The sequence below is a fragment of the Oncorhynchus clarkii genome, chromosome 20 (genome assembly GCF_045791955.1).
Source record: "Oncorhynchus clarkii lewisi isolate Uvic-CL-2024 chromosome 20, UVic_Ocla_1.0, whole genome shotgun sequence".
Taxonomy (NCBI): domain Eukaryota; kingdom Metazoa; phylum Chordata; class Actinopteri; order Salmoniformes; family Salmonidae; genus Oncorhynchus; species Oncorhynchus clarkii.
The window spans coordinates 31,096,769-31,122,958 of record NC_092166.1 but is presented as its reverse complement, the minus strand read 5'-3'; the positions used below and the strand labels follow the sequence as shown (position 1 = coordinate 31,122,958).

The 26,190-nt window shown below is 43.7% G+C and overlaps 1 protein-coding gene across 4 annotated transcripts in view; it reads right to left on the bottom strand.

The window, feature by feature from the left end:
* Positions 1 to 22,170: 22,170 nt before the first annotated feature.
* LOC139376194 (E3 ubiquitin-protein ligase mib1) overlaps positions 22,171 to 26,190 on the bottom strand; it is a 91,845-nt gene continuing 87,825 nt past the window's right edge. For 2 of the 4 annotated variants that reach the window (XM_071118479.1, XM_071118480.1), the window contains exon 22: positions 22,171 to 24,671. In XM_071118479.1, the coding sequence (XP_070974580.1) occupies positions 24,531 to 24,671 (141 nt within the window). In that variant the 3' untranslated portion in view covers positions 22,171 to 24,530. The remainder of the gene's footprint in view (positions 24,672 to 26,190) is intronic. The other 2 variants (XM_071118481.1, XM_071118483.1) reach the window with 1 other exon arrangement.

The window sequence follows — 26,190 nt, the reverse complement described above, 5'->3', positions numbered from 1 at the left end:
TGCATTTGTTCATTGTTCTCATCTAATCAGGGAATGATTTAGACCTGGGACACCAGGTGTGTGCAATGAATTACCAGATAGAACATGGACGGGATGAGTCATGTGTGAGTTGGCGTCAGGTCAGTCGGTGTTGAGCGACGGGGAAAAGGCTACAGAGGCAAGCAAGAACCACAGGAACTTCTGTTATGGGTGTGAGGAAGCACTGCCTCTACCTAAGCTGGAGGACACATCTTTATGTTTCGACTGTGTGGAATGAACGAGGAAAAATAACGTTTTGACGACAGTGAGGAAAGAAGAGGTGGAGTTTGACGAAGATGGCGATAAATAGGGAAATGGGGTGTCAAACAAGACAAGTACAAACAAACTAAGAAGTACGCCAGATCAACTGGTGTGGTGGAAGGTGTGGTGAAGAGCTCGGGAGCCCAAGCCTTGCATCGATGGACTTGATAAAGAAGAATCTGGTCCAATTGGAGAAAATTGATCCTTGCCTTTTGGCGGATCCATTCATGGTTTTAGGGTGGGTGGGTAAGGAGTAGAACTAGTGAAGGTTACTTGTAGTGCACTTGTGATATTTGTTTGTGTTTCTGTGTCACGCAACTTGGGTTAATATCTGTTTCTTGCTTTGCTCTTCGGAACAGGGCACCAGTAAAAGGAGGGATTTCTGGGGTAGCGTTAAGTGTGGAAGTAGAGCAATTGAAGTTGAAGATTCCCGGTGTGTGTGACGCCCGCCGTTTGGTGCGACGCAGACTTGGTGGTGAGCATGGTGAAACAGAAGAGTCGCTGTCAGTCCTTTTGAATTTTGAGTCTTTACCCGACAAAGTCATTAAATAAATCAAATGTATGTATAAAGCCCTTTTTACATCAGCAGATGTCCCCGTGTGCTTATACAGAAACCCAGCCTACAGCCCCAACCATCAAGCAATGCAGATGTAGAAGCATGGTGGCTAGGAAAACCTCCCTAAAAAGGCAGGAACCTAGGCAGAAACCTAGAGAGGAACCAGGCTCTGAGGGGTGGCCAGTCCTCTTCTGGCTGTGCCGGGTAGAGAGAAACCAGGCTCTGAGGGGTGGCCAGTCCTCTTCTGGCTGTGCTGAGTAGAGAGGAACCAAGCTCTGAGGGGTGGCCAGTTCTCTTCTGCATGTGCTGGGTGGAGATTAAAAGAGTGCATGGCCATTAAGACCAAATCGTTCTTCAAGATGTTCAAATGTTCATAGATGACCAGCAGGGTCAAATAATAATCACAGTGGTTGTAAAGGGTGCAACACGCCTGCACCTCAGCATTCAGAGGTCGAGACAGCAGGTGTGGGAGAGAGAGAGGGATGTGTCACGTTCTGACCTTTATTTCCTTTGTTTTGTATTTATTTAGTATGGTCAGGGCGTGAGCTGGGTGGGCAGTCTATGTTTGTTTTTCTAGGTTTTGGGTATTTCTGTTTCGGCCTAGTATGGTTCTCAATCAGAGGCAGGTGTCAGTAGTTGTCTCTGATTGAGAATCATACTTAGGTAGCCTGGGTTTCACTGTGTGTTTGTGGGTGATTATTCCTGTCTCTGTGTTTGCACCAGATAGGACTGTTTAGGTTTTCACTTTTCTTGTTTTGTTTAGGCTGTTCATGTATAGTTGTCTTTATTAAAAACATGAATAACCACCACGCTGCATTTTGGTCCGCCTCTACTTCACCACAGGAAAACCCTTACAGAATCACCCACCACAACAGGACCAAGCGGCGTGGTAACGGGCAACGGCAAAAGCAGCAGCAAGAGAAGGAACAGAGGCAACAGCGAGGTCAGGATTTCGGGACATGGGAGCAGAATCTGGACTACACAACTTGGGAGGAGATAGACAGGTGGGCGGTCGACCCAGGGAGAGTGCCGGAGAGTTTCCGGCTACCCGGATAAAGCACTAAATAAACTTCAGTTAGTGCTAAATACGGCTGCTAGAATCCTGACTAGAACCAAAAAATTGGGTCATATTACTCCAGTGCTAGCCTCCCTACACTGGCTTCCTGTCAAGGCAAGGGCTGATTTCAAGGTTTTACTGCTAACCTACAAAGCATTACATGGGCTTGCTCCTACCTATCTCTCTGATTTGGTCCTGCCGTACATACCTACACGTACGCTACGGTCACAAGACGCAGGCCTCCTAATTGTCCCTAGAATTTCTAAGCAAACAGCTGGAGACAGGGCTTTCTCTTATAGAGCTCAATTTTTATGGAACGGTCTGCCTACCCATGTAAGAGACGCAAACTAGGTCTCAACCTTTAAGTCTTTACTGAAGACTCATCTCTTCAGTGGGTCATATGATTGAGTGTAGTCTGGCCCAGGAGTGGGAAGGTGAACGGAAAGGCTCTGGAGCAACGAACCGCCCTTGCTGTCTCTGCCTGGCCGGTTCCCCTCTTTCCACTGGGATTCTCTGCCTCTAACCCTATTACAGGGGCTGAGTCACTGGCTTACTGGGGCTCTTTCATACCATCCCTGGGAGGGGTGCGTCACCTGAGTGGGTTGAGTCACTGATGTGATCTTTGGGCCGTGGTGGAGATCTTTGTGGGCTATACTTGGCCTTGTCTCAGGATGGTAAGTTGGTGGTTGAAGATATCCCTCTAGTGGTGTGGGGGCTGTGCTTTGGCAAAGTGGGTGGGGTTATATCCTTCCTGCTTGGCCCGGGGGTGTCCTCGGATCGGGCCACAGTGTCTCCTGACCCCTCCTGTCTCAGCCTCCAGTATTTATGCTGCAGTAGTTTATGTGTCGGGGGGCTAGGGTCAGTTTGTTATATCTGGAGTACTTCTCCTGTCCTATTCGGTGTCCTGTGTGAATTTAAGTATGCTCTCTCTAATTCTCTTTCTTTCTCTCTCTCGGAGGACCTGAGCACTAGGACCATGCCTCAGGACTACCTGACATGATGACTCCTTGCTGTCCCCAGTCCACCTGGACGTGCTGCTGCTCCAGTTTCAACTGTTCTGCCTTATTATTATTGGACCATGCTGGTCATTTATGAACATTTGAACATCTTGGCCATGTTCTGTTATAATCTCCACCCGGCACAGCCAGAAGAGGACTGGCCACCCCACATAGCCTGGTTCCCCTCTAGGTTTCTTCCTAGGTTTTGGCCTTTCTAGGGAGTTTTTCCTAGCCACCGTGCTTTTACACCTGCATTGCTTATTGTTTGGGGTTTTAGGCTGGGTTTCTGTACAGAACTTTAAGATATCAGCTGATGTACGAAGGGCTATATAAATACATTTGATTTGATCTGAATGTGGGTTCTCCTTTTGTATCGCATTTGTATATTTTGAGTAAGGTACGTTTATTTACTCATATCTGCTGTCCTGCGCCTGACTCCTCTACACTAGCTTCACACAGACCTCATTACACCCGCGTAGATGTGAAACGGAATTATACAACAAGCAAATGATCATGTTGTTTGTCTGTGGCTGCTATCAAAGTGAACTGTCTTTGTAATGATAAGGGATGTATTCAATTCCGCCGATTCTGTTGAAAACGTTTCTTAAATATAAGCAAACGGAACAAAACAGGGATAAATATACCTGAATTTGTCCAATGGAAACTCTCGTTTGCAACTGTTGGACTAATGACTACTTGAACTCTGTGAAGCATTTATTTGGGCTGCAATCTGATGTGCAGTTAATTGCTGATTTCTGAGGCTGGTAACTCTAATGAACTTATCCTCTACAGCAGAGGTAACTCTGGGCCTTCCTTTCCAGTGGCGGTCCTCATGAGAGCCAGTTTCATCATAGCGCTTGATGGTTTTTGCAACTGCACTTGAAGAAAATGTCAACGTTTTTAAAATGTTCCGTATTGACTGACCTTCATGTCTTAAAGTAATGATGGACTGTCGTTTCCCTTTGCTTATTTGAGCTGTTTTTTTGTCAAAATATGGACTTGGTCTTTCACCAAAAGAGCTATCTTCTGTACACTAACCCTATCTTGTCACAACACAACCGATTGGCTAAAACGGATTAAGGAAATGAATTCCAAAAATGAACTTTTAATGAGGCACACCTTGGGGCGGCAGGGTAGCCTAGTGGTTAGAGCGTTGGACTAGTAACTGGAAGCTTGCAAGTTCAAATCCCCGAGCTGACAAGGTACAAATCTGTCGTTCTGCCCCTGAACAGGCAGTTAACCCACTGTTCCTATGCCGTCATTAAAAATAATAATTTGTTCTTAACTGACTTGCCTAGTTAAATAAAGGTAAAATCAAACCTGTTAATTGAAAGGCATTCCACCTCATGAAGCTGGTTGAAAGAATGCCAAGAGTGTGTAAATCTGTCATCAAGGCAATGGGTGGCTATATTGAAGAATCTCAAATATATTTTGATTTGTTTAACACTTTTTTGGTTACTACATGATTCCATGTGTTATTTCATAGTTTTGATGCCTTCGCTATTACTCTACAATGTAGAAAATAGTTTAAAAAAAAATTAAGAACAACCCTGGAATGAGTAAGTGTGTCCAAACTTTTGACTGGTACTGTATATTTTTCAATATTAAAAAGTAAAAAAACATGTTTAAGAAAGTGTTTTGCTTTGGTTGTACCTGGAACGGTTCTCTGCTCTGTTGCTACTCTTGCATGACATTACTGAATCAGTGAAAGGACAACATTTCTGTCCTACACACACTTCTTTAATATTAGTTACTACATTCCATTTCCTAACAGATGATAATTTCTATAATGGCTACATTACAAAAAATATAATATATTTGTTACAGCTGAAACATGGTGTTACAGGATTTACAGCCTCTCTGTTTTCTCAGAAGTCTGTCTATTCAATCTCTCTCTGCATCAAAAGCACTTGAGTTTGGTTTACTGCCCAGCCAAAGGTTGCACTTACACAGCTTTATATAATTATTAAGTAAGCAATTATGTTAACCCACTGTTTTAAAGATAATACAATGATAAGGTTCTGCCAGTCACACTGTGGTGTAGTTTGTCCTATAACGCTGTTCTCCCTCCCTGTAAGAAAATATATCGCTTCTCCACAGAGGCCATAATGTCCTCTCCTCTTTCAGGTTGAGTGTTTGTTTAAATTTCTGAAATTTACCTGAGAGAGGCACTGTAAGAAACCTTAGTCAGCAACACTTTGTCATGACCCCGCTTAGCTAGTGGCATTTTATCAAAGCTCATAAACGTTGAATGACTATATATTGATAAAGACTGTTTAAAGTGTCATCTGAACGATAACATTTGTACTGTAAATGTGGCCCTACAGGCTCTAACCCTTGGCTTGCAGAACTCCAATCAGGTTGTGGTGGTGATAAGCATGGTGCCTATTGGGCCACAGCCCTACACACATTAATATGGTCAAAAGTGACACAACCTTTGTGGGGACATCAAGTCAAATCAAATTTGATTTGTCACATGCACCGAATACAACAGGTGTTACCGTGAAATGCTTACTTACAAGCCCTTAACCAACAATGCAGCTCAAGAAATAGAGTTAAGAAAATATTAAATAAAGAAACTAAGGTAAAAAAGAAAGAAAAGAAAGTAACACAAAATAACAATAATGAGGCTATATACAGGGTGTACAGGTTAGTTGAGGTAATATTTACATGTAGGTAGGGTTAAAGTGACTATGCATAGATAATAAACAGCAAATAGACGAGCGGTAGCAGAGACATGGGTGACTGGAGTCTTTTACTTTTTTTGGGCCTTCCTCTGACACTGCCTAGTATATAGGTCCTGGATGGCAGGAATCTTGGCCCCAGTGATGTACTGGGCCGTAAGCACTACCCTTTGTTGCGCCTTACGGTGGGATGCGGAGCAGTTGCCATCTGAGGGTGGCCCGTCAGAACGTCCAGGATCCAGTTGCAGAGGGAGGTGTTTAGTCCCAGGGTCCATAGTTTAGTAATGAGCTTTGTTGGCACTATGGTGTTAAAAACTTTCTTTGCACGCTTTGAGGATAACACAGTGCCACCGACATTGCCCGCTACCAAGTACTGTGGGCTCTCCTTCTTGGCCGACGTGAGTAAAACATTTAAACGTGTTAACCCTCGCAAGGCTGCCGGCCCAGACGGCATCCTTAGCCGCATCGTCAGAGCATGCGCAGACCAGCTGGCTGGTGTGTTTACGGAGATATTCAATCCATCCCTGTCCCAGTCTGCTGTCCCCACATGCTTCAAGATGGCCACCATTGTTCCTGTACCCAAGAAGGCAAAAGTAACTGACCTTAAAGACTATTGCCCCATAGCACTCACCTCTGTCTTCATGAAGTACTTTGAGGGGACTAGTCAATGATCGTATCACCTCTACCTTACCAGACCCACTTCAATTTGCTTACCGCCCCAATAGATCCACAGATGACGCAATCGCGTCACTCTGCACACTGCTTTATCCCATTTGGACAAGAGCAATACCTATGTAAGAATGCTGTTAATGACTATAGCTCAGCATTCAACACCACAGTACCCTCCAAGCTCATCATTACGCTCAAGGCCATGAGTCAGAACCTTGCCCTGTGCAACTGGGTCCTGGACTTCCTGACAGGCCGCCCACAGGTGGTGAAGGTAGGAAACATCACCTCCACTCCACTGATCCTCATCACGGGGGCCCCACAAGGGTGCATGCTCAGCCCTCTCCTGTACTCCCTGTTCACCCATGAATGCGTGGCCAAGCCCACCTCCAACTCAATCATCAAGTTTGCAGACAGCACAACAGTAGTGGGATTGATTACCAACGATGACGGGCTCTGGGCGTGTGGGCCTGGAAAAACAACCTCTCACTCATTGTCAACAAAACAAAGGAGATGATCGTTGACTTCAGGAAACAGAGGGTGCACCCCTCTATCCACATCAACGGAACCCCAGTGGAGAAGGTGGAAAGCTTCAAGTTCCTTGGCGTACACATCACAGACAAACTGAAATGGTCCATCCACACAGACAGTGTGGTGAAGAAGGCGCAACAGAGCCCCTTCAACCTCAGGAGGCTAAAGATTTTTGGCTTGTCACCTAAAACCCTCACAAACTTTTACAGATGCACAATTGAAAGCATCCTGTTGTGCTGTATCACAGCCTGGTACGGCAACTGCACCGCCCGCAACTGCAAGGCTCTCCAGAGGGTGGTGCGGTCTGCCCAACGCATTACTGGGGGCAAACTACTAGACCTCCAGGACACCTACAGCACCCGATGTCACAGGAAGGCCAAAAAGATCATCAAGGACATCAACCACCAGAGCCACTGCCTGTTCACACCGCTTATATCCAGAAGGCGAGGTCAGTACAGGTGCATCAAAGCTGGGACCGAGAGACTGAAAAACAGCTTCCATCTCAAGGCCATCAGACTGTTAAACAGCCATCACTCGCACATTAGAGGCTGCTGCCTATAGGCATAGACTAGAAATCACTGACCACTTCTTCAGGCTAGTGTCCTTTTTTCTGAGTTTTCTGCCTGACTTACGTGCCCAAAGTAAACTGCCTGTACTCAGGCCCAGAAGCCAGGATATGCATAGAATTGGTACCATTGGAAGGAAAACACTTTGAAGTTTGTAGAAATGTTAAAATAATGTATGAGACTATAACACAATAGGTATGGTATGAGAAAATCCAAAGAAAAACCCACCGGAATCTTTTTTTTTGAGAGCCCATGCTCTTCCAATGGAACGCACCTGCTAATTTTGATTTCCTATTGAACAAACTTCTTTCCGTATGAAATATTTTTGTTGAATTACATTGTAGGGTATCTGAGGATTGATTTGAAACGTATTTTGACTTGTTTTAACAAAGTTTAGCGGTAGCTTTTTGGATTCCTTTCTCTGCATGTTGAACGAGTGGATTACTCAAATTGAAAATAAAGGGAAATAAAGGATTTTATCTAACAAAACGACCAGGCATGTTGTAGCTGGGACCCTTTGGATTGCAAATCAGAGGAAGATTTTCAAAACATAAGTGAATATTTAATCGCTATTTGTGATTTGATGAAGCCTGTACTAATTAAAAAAATATTTTGATGCCGGGTGCCATTCTCAAACAATCTCATAGCATGCTTTCGCTGTAAAGCCTATTGTAAATCAGACAATGCAGTTAGATGAATAAGACTTTAGGTACATACAAGTGTCTTATATTGGTTAAAAGCTTAAATGTTTCATATCCATAATTTTAATGATTATTTATTTGAATTGCGCACCCTTCAATTTCACCGGAAGTTGTCGACAGGTGTCTCGTTGGCGGGACGCCTAGCCCTAAGAATGGAACACTAGTCACTTTAATAATGTTTACGTATCTGGCATTACTCATCTCATATGTATATACTGTTTTCTATACTATTCTATGGTATCGCATTCACTCAATAATGTTTACATACCTTGCATTACTCATCTCATATGTATATACTGTATTCTATGCTATTCTACTGTATCTTAGTCCGTTCCGCTCTGACATCGCTCATCCATATGTATATAGTCTTAATTCATTCCTACTTAGATTTGTGTGTATTGGGTATTGGGTATGTTGTGTAATTTGTTAGATATTACTTGTTAGATATTACTGCATTGTCAGAGCTAGAAGCACAATAATTTCGCTACACCCACAATAACATCTGCTAGTCACGTGTATGTGATTTGATTTGACTGAACAGCATTCTCACATAGGTGTTTTTATCCAGGTAGGAAAGGGCAGTGTGGAGTGCAATTTAGACTGCGTCACCTGTGGATCTGTGGAGTGCAATTGAGACTGCGTCATCTGTGGATCTGACGGGGCGGTATGCGAATTAGGGTCTCAGGTTTCCGGGATGATGGTGTTGATGTGAGCCATGACCAACCTTTCAAAGCACTTCATGGCTACCGACGTGAGTGCTACAGGGTGGTAGTAATTTAGGCAGATTACCTTCGCTTCTTTTGGTCTGCTTGAAACATGTAGTTATAACAGACTCGGTCAGGGAGAGGTTGAAAATGTCAGTGAAGACACTTACCAGTTGGTCTGCGCATGCTCTGAGTACTTGTCCTGGTAATCCATCTGGCCTCGCGGCCTTGTAAATGTTAAACCTGTTTAAAGGTCTTGCTCACAACGGCTACGGAGAACGTGATCACACAGTCGTCCAGTCATCGGCATTTAGCTTGTCTGGTAGGCTCGCGTCACTGGGCAGCTCGTGGCTGGGTTTTCCTTTGTAGTCCGTAATAGTTTGCCAGCCCTGCCACATCCGACGAGCGTCAGAGCTGGTGTAGTAGGATTCAATCTTAGTTCTGTATTGACGCTTTGCCTGTTTGATGGTTCGTCTGAGGGCATAGCGAGATTTCTCATAAGTGTCCGGATTAGTGTCCTGCTCCTTGAAAGCGGCAGCACATGGCTTCTGGTTGGGATATGCACGTACGGCCACTGTGGAGACAACATTGTCGATGCACTTATTGATGAAGCCAGTGACTGTGGTGGTATACTCCTCAATGCCATTGGATGAATCCCAGAACATACTCCAGTCTGTGCTAGCAAAACTGTCCTGTAGCTTAGCATCCGATTCATCTAAACGCTTCACAGTATTTATTGAGTGAGTCACTGGTACTTCCTGCTTTAGTTTGTGCTTGTAAGCATGAATCAGGAGGATAGAATTATGGTCAGATTTACCAAATGGAGGGCGAGGGTGCGCTTTGTATGCGTCTCTGTGTGTGGAGTAAATGTGGTCTAGAGTTTTTTCCCCCTCTGGTTGCACATGTGACATTGTTACGAATCCCTTTTGGCCCGACAGTCTAGGGGGGATGGTAGTGAGACCCGTAACATAACTCATGTAAATTATAATTGTGACAAAGTACGTGTGAACGAAATAACCACGACAACCGAAATAATACCGTCAAACTCAGGGTTTATTATAAACACACGGTAATGGGGGGGGGGGGGGGGGGGAGCAGGAAAAGGGGCTGAGCTGGACCCAAGGAAAGAAACAAATATGCAAAAACACCCCTAAGCTAGACTAGCCTATTTCAACAACAGCTAACTAACTAACCAAAAATACAGTGGGTGGTCCACCCAGTTCTAACTAGTGTTTTTAACAAAGTTTACCTACGGGTAGTGTATGCCCATGGGCGACTTGTCTTGGTTTCCCCTTTTCCCACCAGCAAACACCATAAGCAAAAACAATACTCACAGGAGATGACAAAGTGATATGGAGGTGCTCAAACAAAAGAGAGGTTAATACGCAAAGAGAGAGATCTACATACATGGCATTTACAAAGAGATTGAGCTACTGAAATCTATAAAGAACAGAGATCTACCAACATGGCATTACAAAGAGATTGAGCTCTCCTGAAATCTACCAAGAACAGCTATCTACCAACATGGCATTACAAAGATTGAGCTCTCCTGAAATCTACCAAGAACAGCTATCTACCAACATGGCATTACAAAGAGATTGAGCTCTTGAACAAACAAATGATGGGGTTTTTAAACCATGGGGAAGGAACTGTGATAGGGTAGGAAACAGGAGGAGGTGTGTCTTCTGATTGATGGGTTGATTGTTGACTGATTGGGGAGTAATGATTTTCACCTGTGAGGGGAGAAGGAGAGAAAAGAAACACACACACACAGGATACACACACAGGATACTTGTATCCGTAACAGACATGCTGGTAGAAATAAGGTAAAACAGATTTTAGTTTGCCTGCATTAAAGTCCCCGGACACTAGGAGCGCTGCTTCTGGATGAGCATTTTCTTATTTGCTTATGGCATTATACAGCTCGTTGAGTGCGGCCTTAGTGCCAGCATCGGTTTGTGGCGGTAAATAGACAGCTACAAAAATATATAGATAAACTCTCTCGTAAATAGTGTGGTCTACAGCTTATTATGAGGTACTCTACCTCAGGCGAGCAATACCTCGAGACTTACTTAATATTAGACATTGCGCACCAGCTGTTATTGACAAATAGACACACACCACCACCCTTCATTTTACCAGATGTAGCTGTTCTGTCCTGCCGATGCACGGAAAATCCAGCAAACTGTATATTATCCGTGTCGTCATTCAGCCACGATTCTGTGAATTATAAGATATTACAGTTTTTAATGTCCCATTGGTTGGATAGTCTCGAACGGAGATCATCCAGTTTATTCTCCAGTGATTGCACATTGGCCAATAGAACGTATAAGAGGCGGGTTACCCACTCTGCTGACGACTTCTCACAAGGCACCCCGATCTCCGCCCCCAGTATTTCCGTCTTTTCTTCACGCGAATTACGTGGACCTCGGCCTAGTCTTGGAGAAAATAGTATATCCTTTGCATCGGACTCATTAATGAAAAATCTTTGTCCAGTTCGAGGTGAGTAATTGCTGTTCTGATGTCCATAAGCTCTTTTTGGTCATAAGAGACAGTAACAGCAACATTATTAACAATATAAGTTACAAAAAATGCGAAAAACAACACACAAAATAGCACAGTTGGTAAGGAGCCGTTCATAAAGCCACACCAAATTGAAGAGAAAAGTGAGAAAGGTAACGATTTATTTTAAAGCCTGATATTTCCCAGGTAGTTACTTATAAATTGCTTGTTAAAATGGTAACTATCTAATAAGTGCATAGTAATTACACTTTGGTTTCTTTGAGATTCATTGACACAAACATCACTACGGTATGTACCATTTGGTACCAATTATATTGACACCTTCTCTGAAACATAATAACGATCGTCCCATGTCCTCCGTCAATGGTGGACTTACCATTAGGCAGAAGAGACAATTGCCTCAGGCCTCACATCATAAAGGGACCTCGTGAGCTGGGCATAAGAAAATTAAAGCCCCCCCATGCTCCGCTGGAGGCATAATAAATAAATAATAAAAAATCACCATCAAAATATGACTATTTAAGCTAGAGATATCAGTTTCTTTGCATGGGCTGCATCTCAATCCACTACATCCTACAATGTCGTCCTTCCGCATCTGCGGTGGAATGGGTCGTGACTAGTTACCACAGCCACAAAGTTATAATTATGGCTAAACCCGGCCTATTTCTAAAATGTATCTTCTTAAAATCAGATTTTAAACCTAACCTTAACCACACTGCTAACTCTACCCTTAAATTAAGACCAAAAAAGCTCATTTTTGTTTTCATTAATTTTTACAACAAACAACAAATTTGCACTTTGTGGCTGTGGTAACTAGATACAACCGGTGGAAGGTGGCAAAGCTACAATGGTGTTTGTCAGTCCAGGAGACATCCCGAAAATCGGTCTTCTCATGAAAACATCTATAGCGCCCGAACAGTCTGTGCTACACACTGATCTGACCCATCTAAAGAAAGATGAGACTCGCTCTACAACCCACACAAGTACTTCTCTGAAGATAACCCGGTACCGGGCCCAAAAATGTAAGGAAGTGAAATGGGCATTTCCATGTAAAGGTATACGGGTAACTCCATGTTAAATGTTTTATTTTAATTTTCCTGATTTGACTTATCTCTCTCAGATATAGGACAAACATACTGAGGCCTCCAAATCACTAAATCGCCTTTTATAAATGGCTAGACATGATTTCCAGTTGATGAGAAGCACATTGTAATTGATAATAATGTGGGTTAGAGATGTCTTCTTGATTGTTGCTAGTCAACTGAAAAAGATGAGAAACATGTGATAAGAGTTTGAGTTAGGAGCACGGCAATTGGTTTGGCGCCGAAACATTTTGCTGAGAGTCTCCCCATAATATACAGTAGCTCTTTCTGGTCATACATGTAGTAATCAAAAGTTACAAGTACAGTATGATGTTGCTTGCTATTTGAAATGTCAAGGTGAATCTTCAGAAATGTAAATGAATACATTGTTTTCCGTTGTGATTGAAGAGGTTTTGTTCATTTCCAGAGCATTGAAGGGCAAATGGGGCACGTCCAAGCGCATAGATAATTCATGATACGGGTGAAGGGTCTATCAGAGTCGGCTACGAAACGTGTACACATAACCACAGCAGTGTTCTAGAACAGTGGTTCCCAACATTTGTATAGTCCTGTACCCCTTCAAACATTCAACCTCTAGCTGCGTACCCCCTCTAGCACCAGGGTCAGCTGTACCCCCTCTAACAGCAGGGTCAGCTGTACCCCCTCTAGCACCAGGGTCAGCGCACTCTCAAATGTTGTTTTTTTGCCATCATTGTAAGAAAATGATGGCATCCCAGAGTTGCCTCTTCACTGTTGACGTTGAGACTGGTGTTCTGGGGGTACTATTTAATGAAGATGCCAGTTGAGGACTTGTGAGGCATCTGTTTGGGAGTAGTACACAGCGTTGTACGAGATCTTCAGTTTCTTGGCAATTTCCCGCATGGAATAGCCTTCCTCAGAACAAGAATAGACTGACGAGTTTCAGAAGAAAGTTATTTGTTTCTGGCCATTTTTAACCTGTAATCGAACGCACAAAGGCTGATACTCCAGATACTCAACTAGTCTAAAGAAGGCCAGTTGTATTGCTTCTTTAATCAGAACAAAGGTTTTCAGCTGTGCTAACATAATTGCAAAAGGGTTTTCTAATGATCAATTAGCCTTTTAAAATGATAAACTTGGATTAGCCAACATAACCTGCCATTGGAACACTGGAGTGATGGTTGCTGATAATGGCCCTCTGTACGCCTCTGTAGATATTCCATAAAAAATCAGGCTTTTCCAGCTAAAATAGTCAGTTACAACATTAACACTCTTCCGATTGCATTGAGGAGTACACCACATCAGTCACTGGCTTTATCAATAAGTGTATCGAGGATGTCCCCCCCCCCACCCCTCCCCCAGTGACTGTACGTACATACTCCAACCAGAAGCCATGGATTACAGGCAACATTTCCACTGAGCTAAATGGTAGAGCTGCCTCTTTCAAGGTGCGGGACTCTAACCCGGAAGCTTACAAGAAATCCTGCTATGCCCTGCGACGAACCATCAAATAGGCAAAGCGTAAATACAGGGCTAAGATTAAATCACACTACACCGGCTCTGACGCTCGTCTTATGTGGCAGGGCTTTCAAACTATTACAGACTACAAAGGGAAGCACAGCTGCGAGCTGCCCAGTGACTCGAGCCTACCAGATGAGCTAAATCACTTCTACGCTCGCTTCGAGGCAAGCAACACCGAGGCATGCATGAGAGCATCAGCAGTTCCGGACGACTGTGTGATCACGCTCTCCGTAGCCGATGTGAGTAGGACCTTTAAACAGGTCAACATACACAAGGCTGCGGGGCCAGACAGATTACCAGGACGTGTGCTCTGGGCATGTACTGACCATCTGGCAGGTGTCTTCACTGACATTTTCAACATGTTCCTGATTGAGTCTGTAATACCAACATGTTTCAAGCAGACCACCATAGTCCCTGTGCCCAAGAACACAAAGGCAACCTGCTTAAATAACTACAGACCCGTAGCACTCACGTCTGAAACATGAAGTGCTTTGAAAGGTTGGTAATGGCTCACATCAACACCATTATCCCAGAAACCCTAGAACCACTCCAATTTGCATAACACCCAAACAGATCCACAGATGATGCAATCGCCATTGCACTCCACACTGCCCTTTCCCACCTGGACAAAAGGAACCCCTATGTGAGAATGCTATTCATTGACTACAGCTCAGCGTTCAAGATCCCTCAAAGCTCATCACTAAGCTAAGGATCCTGTGACGAAACACCTCCGTCTGCAACTGGATCCTGGACTTCCTGATGGGCCGCCCCCAGGTGGTGAGGGTAGGTAGCAACACATCTGCCACGCTGCCACTCCAAAACCATCATTAAGTTTGCAGACGACACGACAGTGGTAGGCCTGATCACAGACAATGACGAGACAGCCTATAGGGAGGAGATCAGAGACCTGGCCGTGTGGTGCCATAATAACAACCTATCACTCAATGTAACCAAGACTATGGAGATGATTGTAGACTACAGGAAAAGGAGGACCAAGCACGCCCCCATTCTCATCGACGGGGCTGTAGTGGATCAGGTTGAGAGCTTCAAGTTCCTCTCTGTCCAAATCAACAACAAACTAGAATGGTCCAAACAAGACAGACCAAGACCAAGACAGTCGTGAAGAGGGCATTACTGGGGCTAAGCTGCCTGCCATCCAGGACCTCTACACCAGGCGGTGTCAGCGGAAGGCCCTAAAAATTGTCAAAGACCCCAGCCACCCCAGTCATAGACTGTTCTCTCTACTACCGCATGGCAAGTGGTACCGGAATGCCAAGTCTAGGATAAAGAGGCTTCTCCATAGTTTTTACCCCCAAGCCATAAGACTCCTGAACAGGTAATCAAATGGCTACCTGGACTATTTGCATTGTGTGCCCCCCCCAGCCCAACTTTTTATGCTGCTGCTACATCGTACCTCAACTGGGCAGACCAACCAGTGCTTCCGCACATTGGCTAGCCGGGCTATCTGCATTGTGTCCCGCCACCCACCACCCGCCAACCCCTCTTTTATGCTATTGCTACTCTCTGTTCACCATACATGCATAGTCACTTTAGCCATATCTACATGTACGTACTCCCTCAATCAACCGGTGTCTGTATGTAGCCTCGCTACTGTATATAGCCTGTCTTTTTACTGTTGTTTTATTTCTTTACTTACCTATTGTTCACCTAACACATTTTTTTGCACTATTTGGATAGAGCCTGTAAGTAAGCATTTCACTGTAAGGTGTAGGTAGACCTTACCTGTTGTATTCGGCGCATGTGACAAATAAACGTTGATTTGATTTGAACATTGTCTGCACTGTATTGCTGATCAATTTCATGTTATTTTAATGGACAGAAAATTAGCTTTTATTTCAAAAACAAGGACATTTCTAAGTGACCCCAAACTTTTGAACAGTAGTGTAGGTACAGTTGAAGTCGAAAGTTTTCATACATCTTAGCCAAATACATTTAAACTCAGTTTTTCACAATTCCTGTCATTTAATCTTAGTAAAAATTCCCTGTCTTAGGTCAGGTAGGATCACCACCTTATTTTAAGAATGTGAAATGTCAGAATAATAGTAGAGAGAATGATTTATTTCAGCTTTTATTTCTTTCATCACATTCCCAGTGGGCCAGAAGTTACACTCAATTAGTATTTGGTAGCATTCAAATCAAATCAAATGTATTTATATAGCCCTTCTTACATCAGCTGATATCTCAAAGTGCTGTACAGAAACCCAGCCTAAAACCCCAAAAGCAAGCAATGCAGGTGTAGAAGCACGGTGGCTAGGAAAAACTCCCTAAAAAGGCCAAAACCTAGGAAGAAACCTAGAGAGGAACCAGGCTATGAGAGGTGGCCAGTCCTCTTCTGGCTGTGCCGGGTGGAGATTATAACAGAATATGGCCAAGATGTTCAAATAATAATAATCACAGTAGTTGTCGAGGGTGCAGCAAGTCAGCACCTCAGGAGTAAATGTCAGTTGGCTTTTCATAGCCGATCATTAAGAGTATCTCTTCCGCTCCTGCTGTCTTGAAAACAGCAGGTCTGGGGACAGGTAGCACGTCCGGTGAACTGTTGAGGGATCCATAGCCGCAGGCAGAACAGTTGAAACTGGAGCAGCAGCACGGCCAGGTGGACTGGGGACAGCAAGGAGTCATCATGCCAGGTAGTCCTGAGGCATGGTCCTAGGGCTCAGGTCCTCTGAGAGAGAGAAATAAAGAGACAATTAGAGAGATCATACTTAAATTCACACAGGACACCGGATAAGACAGGAGAAGTACTCCAGATATAACTGACTGACCCTAGCCCCCCGACACAAACTGGCCCATTCATTTTCACTGTAGTATCCAAAACGTCTTTCAAGCTGTCAGGCATTCCCCTGGAAGCAAGAGCCTCTTGGTGGATGCTGCAGTGCACCCAAGTGGCGCCGGGAGCAACTGCTTGCACACGGGTTACCACTCCACTATGTCTCCCGTGCCATCAGTACAGATACCAAAATGAGCAGCGGCTACATAGTTAGTGGAATTCCCACGAGAGAGTAACAGTTAATGTGATTGGGTGTTAATTATTTCACTAGGCTACCTGTATTTGACATTGCGTCGTTATTTCGCTGAACACACTTTTTGGCAGTGAAACGAGGCTAATCAGGCGAGAAAAAAAACTCACTCAAATGTATAGCCCCGTTGGGAAATATAAATGGACGGTTTGAAAATGTGAAGAACAAAACATTTAAACCATAAAAAAAAAAAAAATGTGAATCACATTTTTATTTGGCGTACCCCCAACGGCATTGCGCGTACCCCTGGGGTGGTGGTCCACAGATGGTGGTCTCAGAGCCATGTACCTACGTCCCAATGGGATTCTGGAGTATCGCGTCTTAGCGTCTATGGAATATGCTTCATGCAATAGTAGTTTATCACAGGGGTTTATGTCCCAGGTTGTATTTACGCTTAAAAGCATGTGTGGCACCTCTATGGATATGTGTCCTTATAGTAATGAAATGTATGTTTATGATATGAAAATGTAAAGATTGAAATTCATGCATGGTGAAAGGTTATTGGTCATTGAATGATACAGCATGATGGTTAGGCCTATTGCTATTTAAACCGTGGCATTTATTTGTTTGGGAGAGAGGACAAGGAACAGGTCCACATGCTGCCAGGTTACAGGTTATAGTTGAAGTTTTGTTTGAAAATCTCTATTTGGTTCAGTGTTTCCTTTTGTTGCAACAATTAATTTGTCATTTTGTTTTTGTAAATACTTGTACAGTTCTCCAGTAATCTACACATTTGCCAATAAAAGCTTAACTCTAGGCAGAGAAAAACTATCTTCATTGTCAGCCTCCTCAATTTTCAAATCCTACCACTGGGTCAACCTTCACAGAGGGTTACTGGGATGTCATTATTAAATATCAAACTTGTTAAAAAGATTCTGATAGGACAATTTTCACACTCCCACCATATGACAACAATACAGGCTACCTGCCATCGATGAGAAAGCATAAATGAATATGATGTCATTCAATGATATCAGTCCCCACAACAGATAAGAGTTAATAATACTGTAGTAGGATATCTACTGTACAACAGACATTGCAGTATTCCATACTGTGGTGCATTTAATTGCTCTGCACATGCAACCGTAGGTGTAGGCTATCTTAGTGTAACTTGAGTGTTCAAACAACAAATTGGGTAACATGTGAGCATCACATCAAGTCATGAGTTGTTTACTCATTTGTTCCCCCCACTATGTTACATATGTGGTAAGTTTCCCACATAAGAGGGCCAGGACACTTTGCCCTGATCAATAGCAATAAAGCAATCCATTTGTCAGTCTGGGGCTGTATGTATGGAGGTGGGGTTGGTGAGGAGGAAAAGAATATAGCTCATTTACAACTTTACTGTGGCGGTGGGGAGGGCGGTGGTTTCAGGCTGAACTCCATGAGCAAACACACACACACACGAGCGTGCACGCAAACACGAGCGCACACACACACAGCCCCCACCCTCTACCCCCAGTATAAGGCCCCCTCTGGTCCAAGAAGTGCATGTCAGAGTGCACTTTGCCCAGGCCAACCATAAAGCCTGACCATAAATATAGCTCTGGTTCTGAACTGGGTGACATGTGAGAGGACCTTCAGACGAAGAGCGATCAATGCCTCCAACACAGCACTCAGACCTAAGACAGGCACATATACGGCCAATTGCCAAACAGTTATGAAAATACATGACTCCTATCTGGAACTGGGATGACATGTCAACATCCCAAATAAAGAGGAAGGAATCAACTCCTTCCAACAAGCCAGATTTGAATCGAAACAAACAAATACATTATTCTGAACATATCTAAGGGAAATGCTATTTTCAAAGAGGGTGGCAAATTGATTTCCCTTCATAATGCTCTGGCAGGACTACATGCATGTAGCCTCCCTTGAGTTATGTTCAATAGGCCAATAAACTGACTGGGCATTGGATATATTGCCACCTTGTGGTATGCTCTACAACCTGCACTTCAACTATATCGTTCCTCATCCTTCTTTAGTTTAGAAAAATATAATTCAACGTTTTGAAGTGATGGCATACTGAAACCTTCAATATAATGTGTTCCTGCATCAAACATTATTTTAGCCAGGTATGCCTTTGTCGTGGAGCTTACACAATGACAAAAAATAGGAAGTTCAACTCAACATCTCCATTTGTTTTTTTTTAATTGAATATCAGAAACATACAATTATACTTGCATTGAAGTCGCTCAACAACTACACCACACCAGTCAACCAACAGATTCCCATTCAGAGTGACACAGAGAAGCATCCAGGGTCAATGCCCTGCATAAGGGCATATTGACAGATCTCCCAACAGGCCAAAAAGTGTGAACACGAACCCGCAAAGATCCCTCCACAGTTCCCCAATAGCTGTCCCTCAACCATTCGAGACCCCTCCCAAGAATAAAACATACAATTAATTCCATTCCCCACCCCCAATGCGCCAACAACCAAGAAAATGAACTAAAAATACATTTAAAAAAAAGACAAGAAACAGCAAACTGCAAAAAAACAACAAAAAACTAAAAAACAAAAGGACAACAAAAATCTTAACAGAAATTATTCAGACCACCTTGACTTTTTCCACATTTTGTTACGTTACATCCTTATTCTAAAATGGATTAAATTGTCCCCCCCCTCCCATGAATCTACACACAAAACCCCATAATGACAAAGCAAAACAGGTTTATAGACATTTTTGCAAAAAAATAAAAATTAAATAAATCGCAAGTATTCAGACCCTTTACTCAGTACTTTGTTGAAGCACCTTTGGCAGCGATTTCAGCCTCGAGTCTTCTTGGGTATGACACTACAAGCTTGGCTAGTCTCCCAGTCCCTGCCGCTGAAAAACATTCCCCACAGCATGATGCTGCCACCACCATGCTTCACCGTAGGGATGGTGCCATGTTTCCTCCAGACGTGACACTTGGCATTCAGGCCAAAAAGTTCAATCTTGGTTTCATAAGACCAGAGATGTTGTTTCTCATGGTCTGAGAGTCCTTTAAGTGCCTTTTGACAAACACCAAGCTCGCTGTCATGTGCCTTTTACTGAGGAGTTGCTTCTGTCTGGCCACTCTACCATAAAGGCCTGATTGGTGGAGTGCTGCAGAGATGGTTGTCCTTCAGGAAGGTTCAACTCCCATCTCCACAGAGGACCTCTGTAGCTCTGTCAGTGACCATTGGGTTCTTGGTCACCTCCCTGACCAAGGCCTTTCTCCCTCGATTGCTCAGTTAGTCCGGGCAGCCAGCTCCATGAAGAGTCTTGGTGGTTCCAAACTTCTTCCATTTAAGAATGATGGAGGCCACTGTGTTCTTGGGGACCTTCAATGCTGCAGACCCTTTTTTGTACCCTTCCCCAGATCTGTGCCTCGACACAATCCTACCACAGAGCTCTACAGACATTCCTTCAACCTCATGGGTTGGTTTTTCCTCTGACATGCACAGTCAATTGATGGACCTTATATAGACAGGTATGCGCCTTTCCAAATCATTTTATTTACCACAGGTGGACTCAAATCAAGTTGTAGAAACATCAAGGATGATCAATGGAAACAGGATGCACCGGAGCTCAATTTCAAGATCATAGCAAAGTGTCTGAATACTTAAGGAAATAAGGCATTTCGGTTCATTTGTAATACATTTAGAACACCTTCAAAAAAACCTTTTGCTTTGTCATTATGGGGTAGTGTGTTGATTGATGAGGGACATTTCAAATAAAATATATATTTTAGAATAACACAATGTGGAAAAGGTGAAGGGGTCCGAATACTTTCCAAATGCACTGTAAATATAGACCATCGGAGGGAAAAAATACCACTTACCATCTGTGTGCTGGGTAAAAAAAAGACCACTGTGAGGTTAAGGGGAGACAGTTGGGTGAACAGCTGGATTAATTATCCCTTTAAAACATAGCTTTGCTGTTTCTGTTGTGTTGCACAGTATGTTATGTGGCCGGCCCTAGAGGGTCTGGTCCTTGTCCTGAGCAGTGGGTGTGTGATCAGCAGCAGATAGGCAAGGCAGGCAGTCTGCTGGGGGGATCCAATCATGGCTCAGACCCAGCCAGGCCCAGTCGTCCATTCAATCATCCATCACCCTGACTGACTGACTGCAGCACTGCCACCCCGTCGGGGTGCTGGAGACAGCACTATCTTCCCTGGCCTGAGGATTGGGGAGAATAGCTGTGCTGCATGAGGGGAGGGCTGTTTGCTGACTGGGTCATGAGGGGTCGGGGGTCGCTATTCCCCCACCAGGCAGTCAGTTTGTCAGTTAACCCCTGCTGGGTGTGAGTGACAGGAGCCCATTAGTCCTGCCCGTGTAAGAGAGGGATGGAAATGACAGTCACACCAGGACACTGACCGTCTTTGACCCCCTCCCCCCAGCAGTGGATTTAGGTACAGGCGACATGGGCAAGCCGCCCAGTGCAGCAAGGGACACCCGCACAATTATTTAGATTTTTTTCTTTTTCATGTCACCGTGTGAGACTGTGGGTCAATTAACCTGGTTGGAGCGGGCGCCCTGATTCCAGTTTGTGAGCTAGGCAGGCTACTGCCTGGGAATGTCTCCCACTCAGAAGTACGAGATGGGGAGGGAGGTGGGGGTAGTTTGACCTCAGATCTCCCCACTGGAAGCCAGAGGTAGGGGGAGCGGGGGAATCTATCAAATAGCGCACCTCTAACTTAGTATAGTACTCATGCAATTAGTTGTGCAACTTAGTTTGTGTTTCTCTTGTTTGAAGTGCAATAGTGTAATAATCAGGCTCTCTTCTTTATAAGTGTGTTATTCCATTTGTGTATTTTAGTGATATAGGATTTGTGAAATGTAGTTGTTTTTTTGTTAGAAATAGTGTACCCCAATGTCTTTCAATAAGTATTTTTCTTTTTGTATACGTTTTGATTATTATTTATTTATTTGTGTAAAAATTAGTTAGTGCAGAATGGTGATTTCTTTTTTTGGGGGGGGGGTTACCCAGGGAGCCATACAAGCTAGAACCACCACTGCCCCCCCAGGACTGTGCTGTGATCAGTGAGGGAGATTATAGAACCATTCCTAGTGTCTGCTGATTTACCTTAGTTTGCAGCCCTTCAATTTTGTTTAGTCAATTATTGTTTTGTATATTGATGCGATCAGCCAAATGCCTCTAAATGTAAATTTGTCAGAGACGCCAGCCTACACAGCAGGGGAAAGGCAACATGCTAATTAATTGTCCATCAAACATTTATAAATAAACAAGTTGACACTGTCGTCCTTCAGTCAATTTACGTTCACAAGAAAACAAATAAAAAAAGTACCTGTGGTTAGGATGTCCCAAGGTTCATTTTGAACTTTATTTCAGCTATACGTTTGTTTTTTAAAGCACTTTTAAGCAATACAGTGACCAGCTTTCATGATACATGTTGTACTGCATACATCAAACATTCATGCCAAAAAAAGGAGAGAGAATACTACCGAAACCTTTTTTAAATCTGAACAGATATAAGTATGGAAAATAAGGTACAAAATAGGCCTTTATAACAACTGCATCAAGACAATACTACGATAAAGCAATATTAGTGCTTCAAACTTTTAAAACGTTAACGTGATCAGTGAAAGGAATAAAAACGTTATTTCCTATTTAAAAAAAAGAGCTTGTTTGCACTGGCAAACCCATTTGCGAGGGAGCTGGTCACCTTATACAGAAGTGATCTGCTTTTCCCTCCAGAGAGGGATGTGCTGTATTAGGGTCAACATTGCCAGGGGAACCATGTTCTCCTTAGCCAAAAAAAAAAAAACACTGGTAGAAGGACACATGAAGAAGCTGACAAAAATATATCCCTTTCCTTATCAATCAATCTTACTATTGACTCTGAACATGTTAGACTTGCAGAGACAAAACAAGATATAAAATAATACTTTGATAATTTTTGTTGTTGCTGGAAGTCAATCAAAATAAAAGACCAATTTCAACATTGATATTGAAGCAGGATGTGTGGGTGTGGGAGAGGCTACATATAGATCCTATTTATGGGCAGCAATACAAAATAATTTACTCTATATTATCGTTTTGGCTTTCCATTAGATTTTACACTACCTCAATACATTATTATATATATATTTTTAAATAAAATACAAGGTAAAGAGCACCTTATCCCCAAACAACTTCTTTAACAGGTACATAATTTTTGGAAGCAATGGCACAGGAATAATCAATGGTTATTAGCGGTGCTTATAAGAATCATAGGATGGATGAATATCAGACAGACAATACCACCTATAGTCTCGGGAAAAAAGCTCCACAGCAACTTGTGACATACGTGTTGACATACATGCTCAATCATGTGCGAATTCATCCATCCAGCGCGTACATGACGGACACTATTCACTTAGAGAAGGAGGCTGAATGAGACGTGTCTTGACTTGCACCTCCACTGGGCGTACAGTATTTAACCGCTGCAGCCCAAAGGTGACGCAATGCTAAACATGTGCTGCCTGCCTGCATTTCTCCACGGAGAGAGCGCGCGCGAGAGAGAGAGAGGTTGGTAAACAAGGTACAGCTGATGAGGTGTTGCCTGGCGATTGGACGACCGCCGTATCACTACGTTACCAGAGTTACGGTGGCGGTGGACCTCCAAAAGACATCAGAAAGAACAGCACTTTTGCTTTTACGTTCAATCAGACGTTTTTTCTTCTACCTAGAGAGCATGCCAACTAGTGCAAACCGGTCCTGTTGATTGGTATTAAACACGCCGTAGAGGAGCATGTCACAACAATAACCCGACCTCAAATATGCACGTGTCGCAGGAGACCGGCTGAACTTTTTAAAAACGGACATTGCATTTGTACAAACATGCCATCATACTGTAATTATCATTGATTAACGTTGAGTAAACTCCAAAAGAACGGAATATCCCAGTCAGTAGCTTTCATTATGAATACGCTTGCATAAGAAACACAATTCCAATAGAACCAATGATGAATGGGCTTTAGATTTAGCATCAGAGGCAGTCTTCCAGGCTATTTCGCAAGGCCAAGAGTCCAACATGACAGGGCTGCGTGCCAAGGACCCCACCACAGATATCATTATAAGAGGACGAGTTTCTCTCCCGAGAGAGAGAGAGAGAATATTTGTAGAATCAATGATAAATGGGCTTTAAATTTAGCTTGAGGCAGTCCTTCAACAGAAGAAGAGTTGACATGTCTTCCGGGCCTGTACATTTCCCAAGGCCAAGAGTCCAACACAACAGGGCTGCGTGCCAAGGACCCCACCACAGATATCATAACATAAATGGTAAGAGAGAGAGATAGAAAGGAAGGTGAAAGGGCATTCTGAGGAGCAAAGCACTTTTTCCTGACACAGGGGGATCAAGAGACTAGTCTGCTGCAGGCTTTTAACTGAGATACAACACCAAGGTTCTCTGAAGACAATGTCAGCTTTTTTTTTTTGTAACAAGGTTTCCATTTTTAAAAAGAAGCCACAATTGTAATGCTTAAGTCTATGTTTTGTTTTTCTGGTTGTAAGACGTCCTACGCTGGGCAGGGCTAGCAGACACAGAGGGGAGAGCAGTGAAGTTCAGAAAGATGAGAGAGCAGCAGCTGGTGTGGTTGGTTGTTGATGGGGGGGGGGGGGGGGGGGGGGGGGTATGGGTGGTATAGTAGGCCAAGACTGAAGCCTGGGACTCTAGTAGAGGAGGATGCGTCTCTCGATGGCCTTGCGGCAGATGGGGCACTCGCTCATGCGGTCGCCACACAGCTGGCAGGTGCCGTGGCCACACATGAAGATCATGTTCTTCAGCCGGTCCAGGCACACTGGACACATGGTCTGGAGAGATACGCACAGTAACACTTAGTACTCATCCCAGTTCTGATATAAACATACTGTATTTGGAAAATGGTTGCTGTAAGACATGGCTACAGATGCCAAGAGAGTCTAAAGCCATGTCTAAGGGCAAGTTAAAGGTGTTTAATATCCCCACGCTACTGTGCCATCAGAAAGTATTCACAACCCTTGACTTACACAGCCTGAATTCAACATGTCTCACCCATCGACACACAGTACCCACATTTTTGCAAATTCAGTGAAACAAAACAGAAATCGAATTTACACAAGTATTCACACCTGAGTCAATACATGTTAGAATCACCTTTGGCAGAGATTACAGCTGTGAGTATTTCTGGGTAAATCCAAGAGCTTTGCGCACCTGGATTGCACAATATTTGCACACTCTTTTTTATTTTTTATTCTTCAAGCTCTGTCAAGTTGGTTGGTTGAGCATTGCTTGACAGCCATTTCCATAGATTTTCAAACCGATTTAAGTCAAAACCGTAACTAGGCCACGCAGACCTTGGCAAGCAACTCCAGTGTATTAGGTTAGTGTCATGCTGAAAGGTGAATTTGTGTCCCAGTGTCTGTTGGAAAGCAGACTGAACCAGGTTTTCCTCTGGGATTTTTGCTGTGCTTAGCTCTACTCAGTCACCACCCCCAAACAAAAAAAACCTAGCCCTTGACAAGCATTCCCATAACATGATGCAGGCACCACCATGCTTGAAAACATGAAGAGTGGTACTCAGTGATGTGTTGGATTTGCACCAAACGCTTGTAAACTCATTTTAAAAAAAGGTCCCTTTTTCAGGACCCTTCCTTTCAAAGATAATTCGTAAAAATCCAAATAACTTCACAGATCTTCATTGTAAATGGTTTAAACATTTAATGAACATGGTTTAAACAATTAATGAACATGCACCTGTGGAACGGTCATTAAGACACTAACAGCTTAGACGGTAGGCAATTAACACAGCTATGAAAACTTAGGACACTAAAATGACCTTTCTACTGAAAGAAATAAAAAAAAGAAAGATGCCCAGGGTCTCTGCTCATCTGCGTGAACGTGCCTTTGGCATCCTGCAAGGAGGCATGAGGACTGCAGGTGTGGCCAGGGCAATAAATTGCAATGTCCGTACTGTGAGACGCCTAAGACAGCGCCTACAAGGAAACAGGATGGACAGCTGATCGTCCTCACAGTGGCAGACCACGTGTAACAACACCTGCACAGGATCGGTATATCTGATTATCACACCTGCGGGACAGGTACAGGATGGCAACAACAACTGCCAGAGTTACAACAGGAACGCACAATCCCTCCATCAGTGCTCAGACTGTCCGCAATAGGCTGAGAGAGGCTGGACTGAGGGCTTGTAGGCCTGTTGTAAGGCAGGTCCTCACCAGACATCACCGGCAACAACGTCACCTATGGGCACAAGCCCACCGTCGCTGGATCAGACAGGACTGGAAAAAAGTGCTCTTCACTGACGAGTTGCAGTTTTGTCTCAGCAGGGGTGAT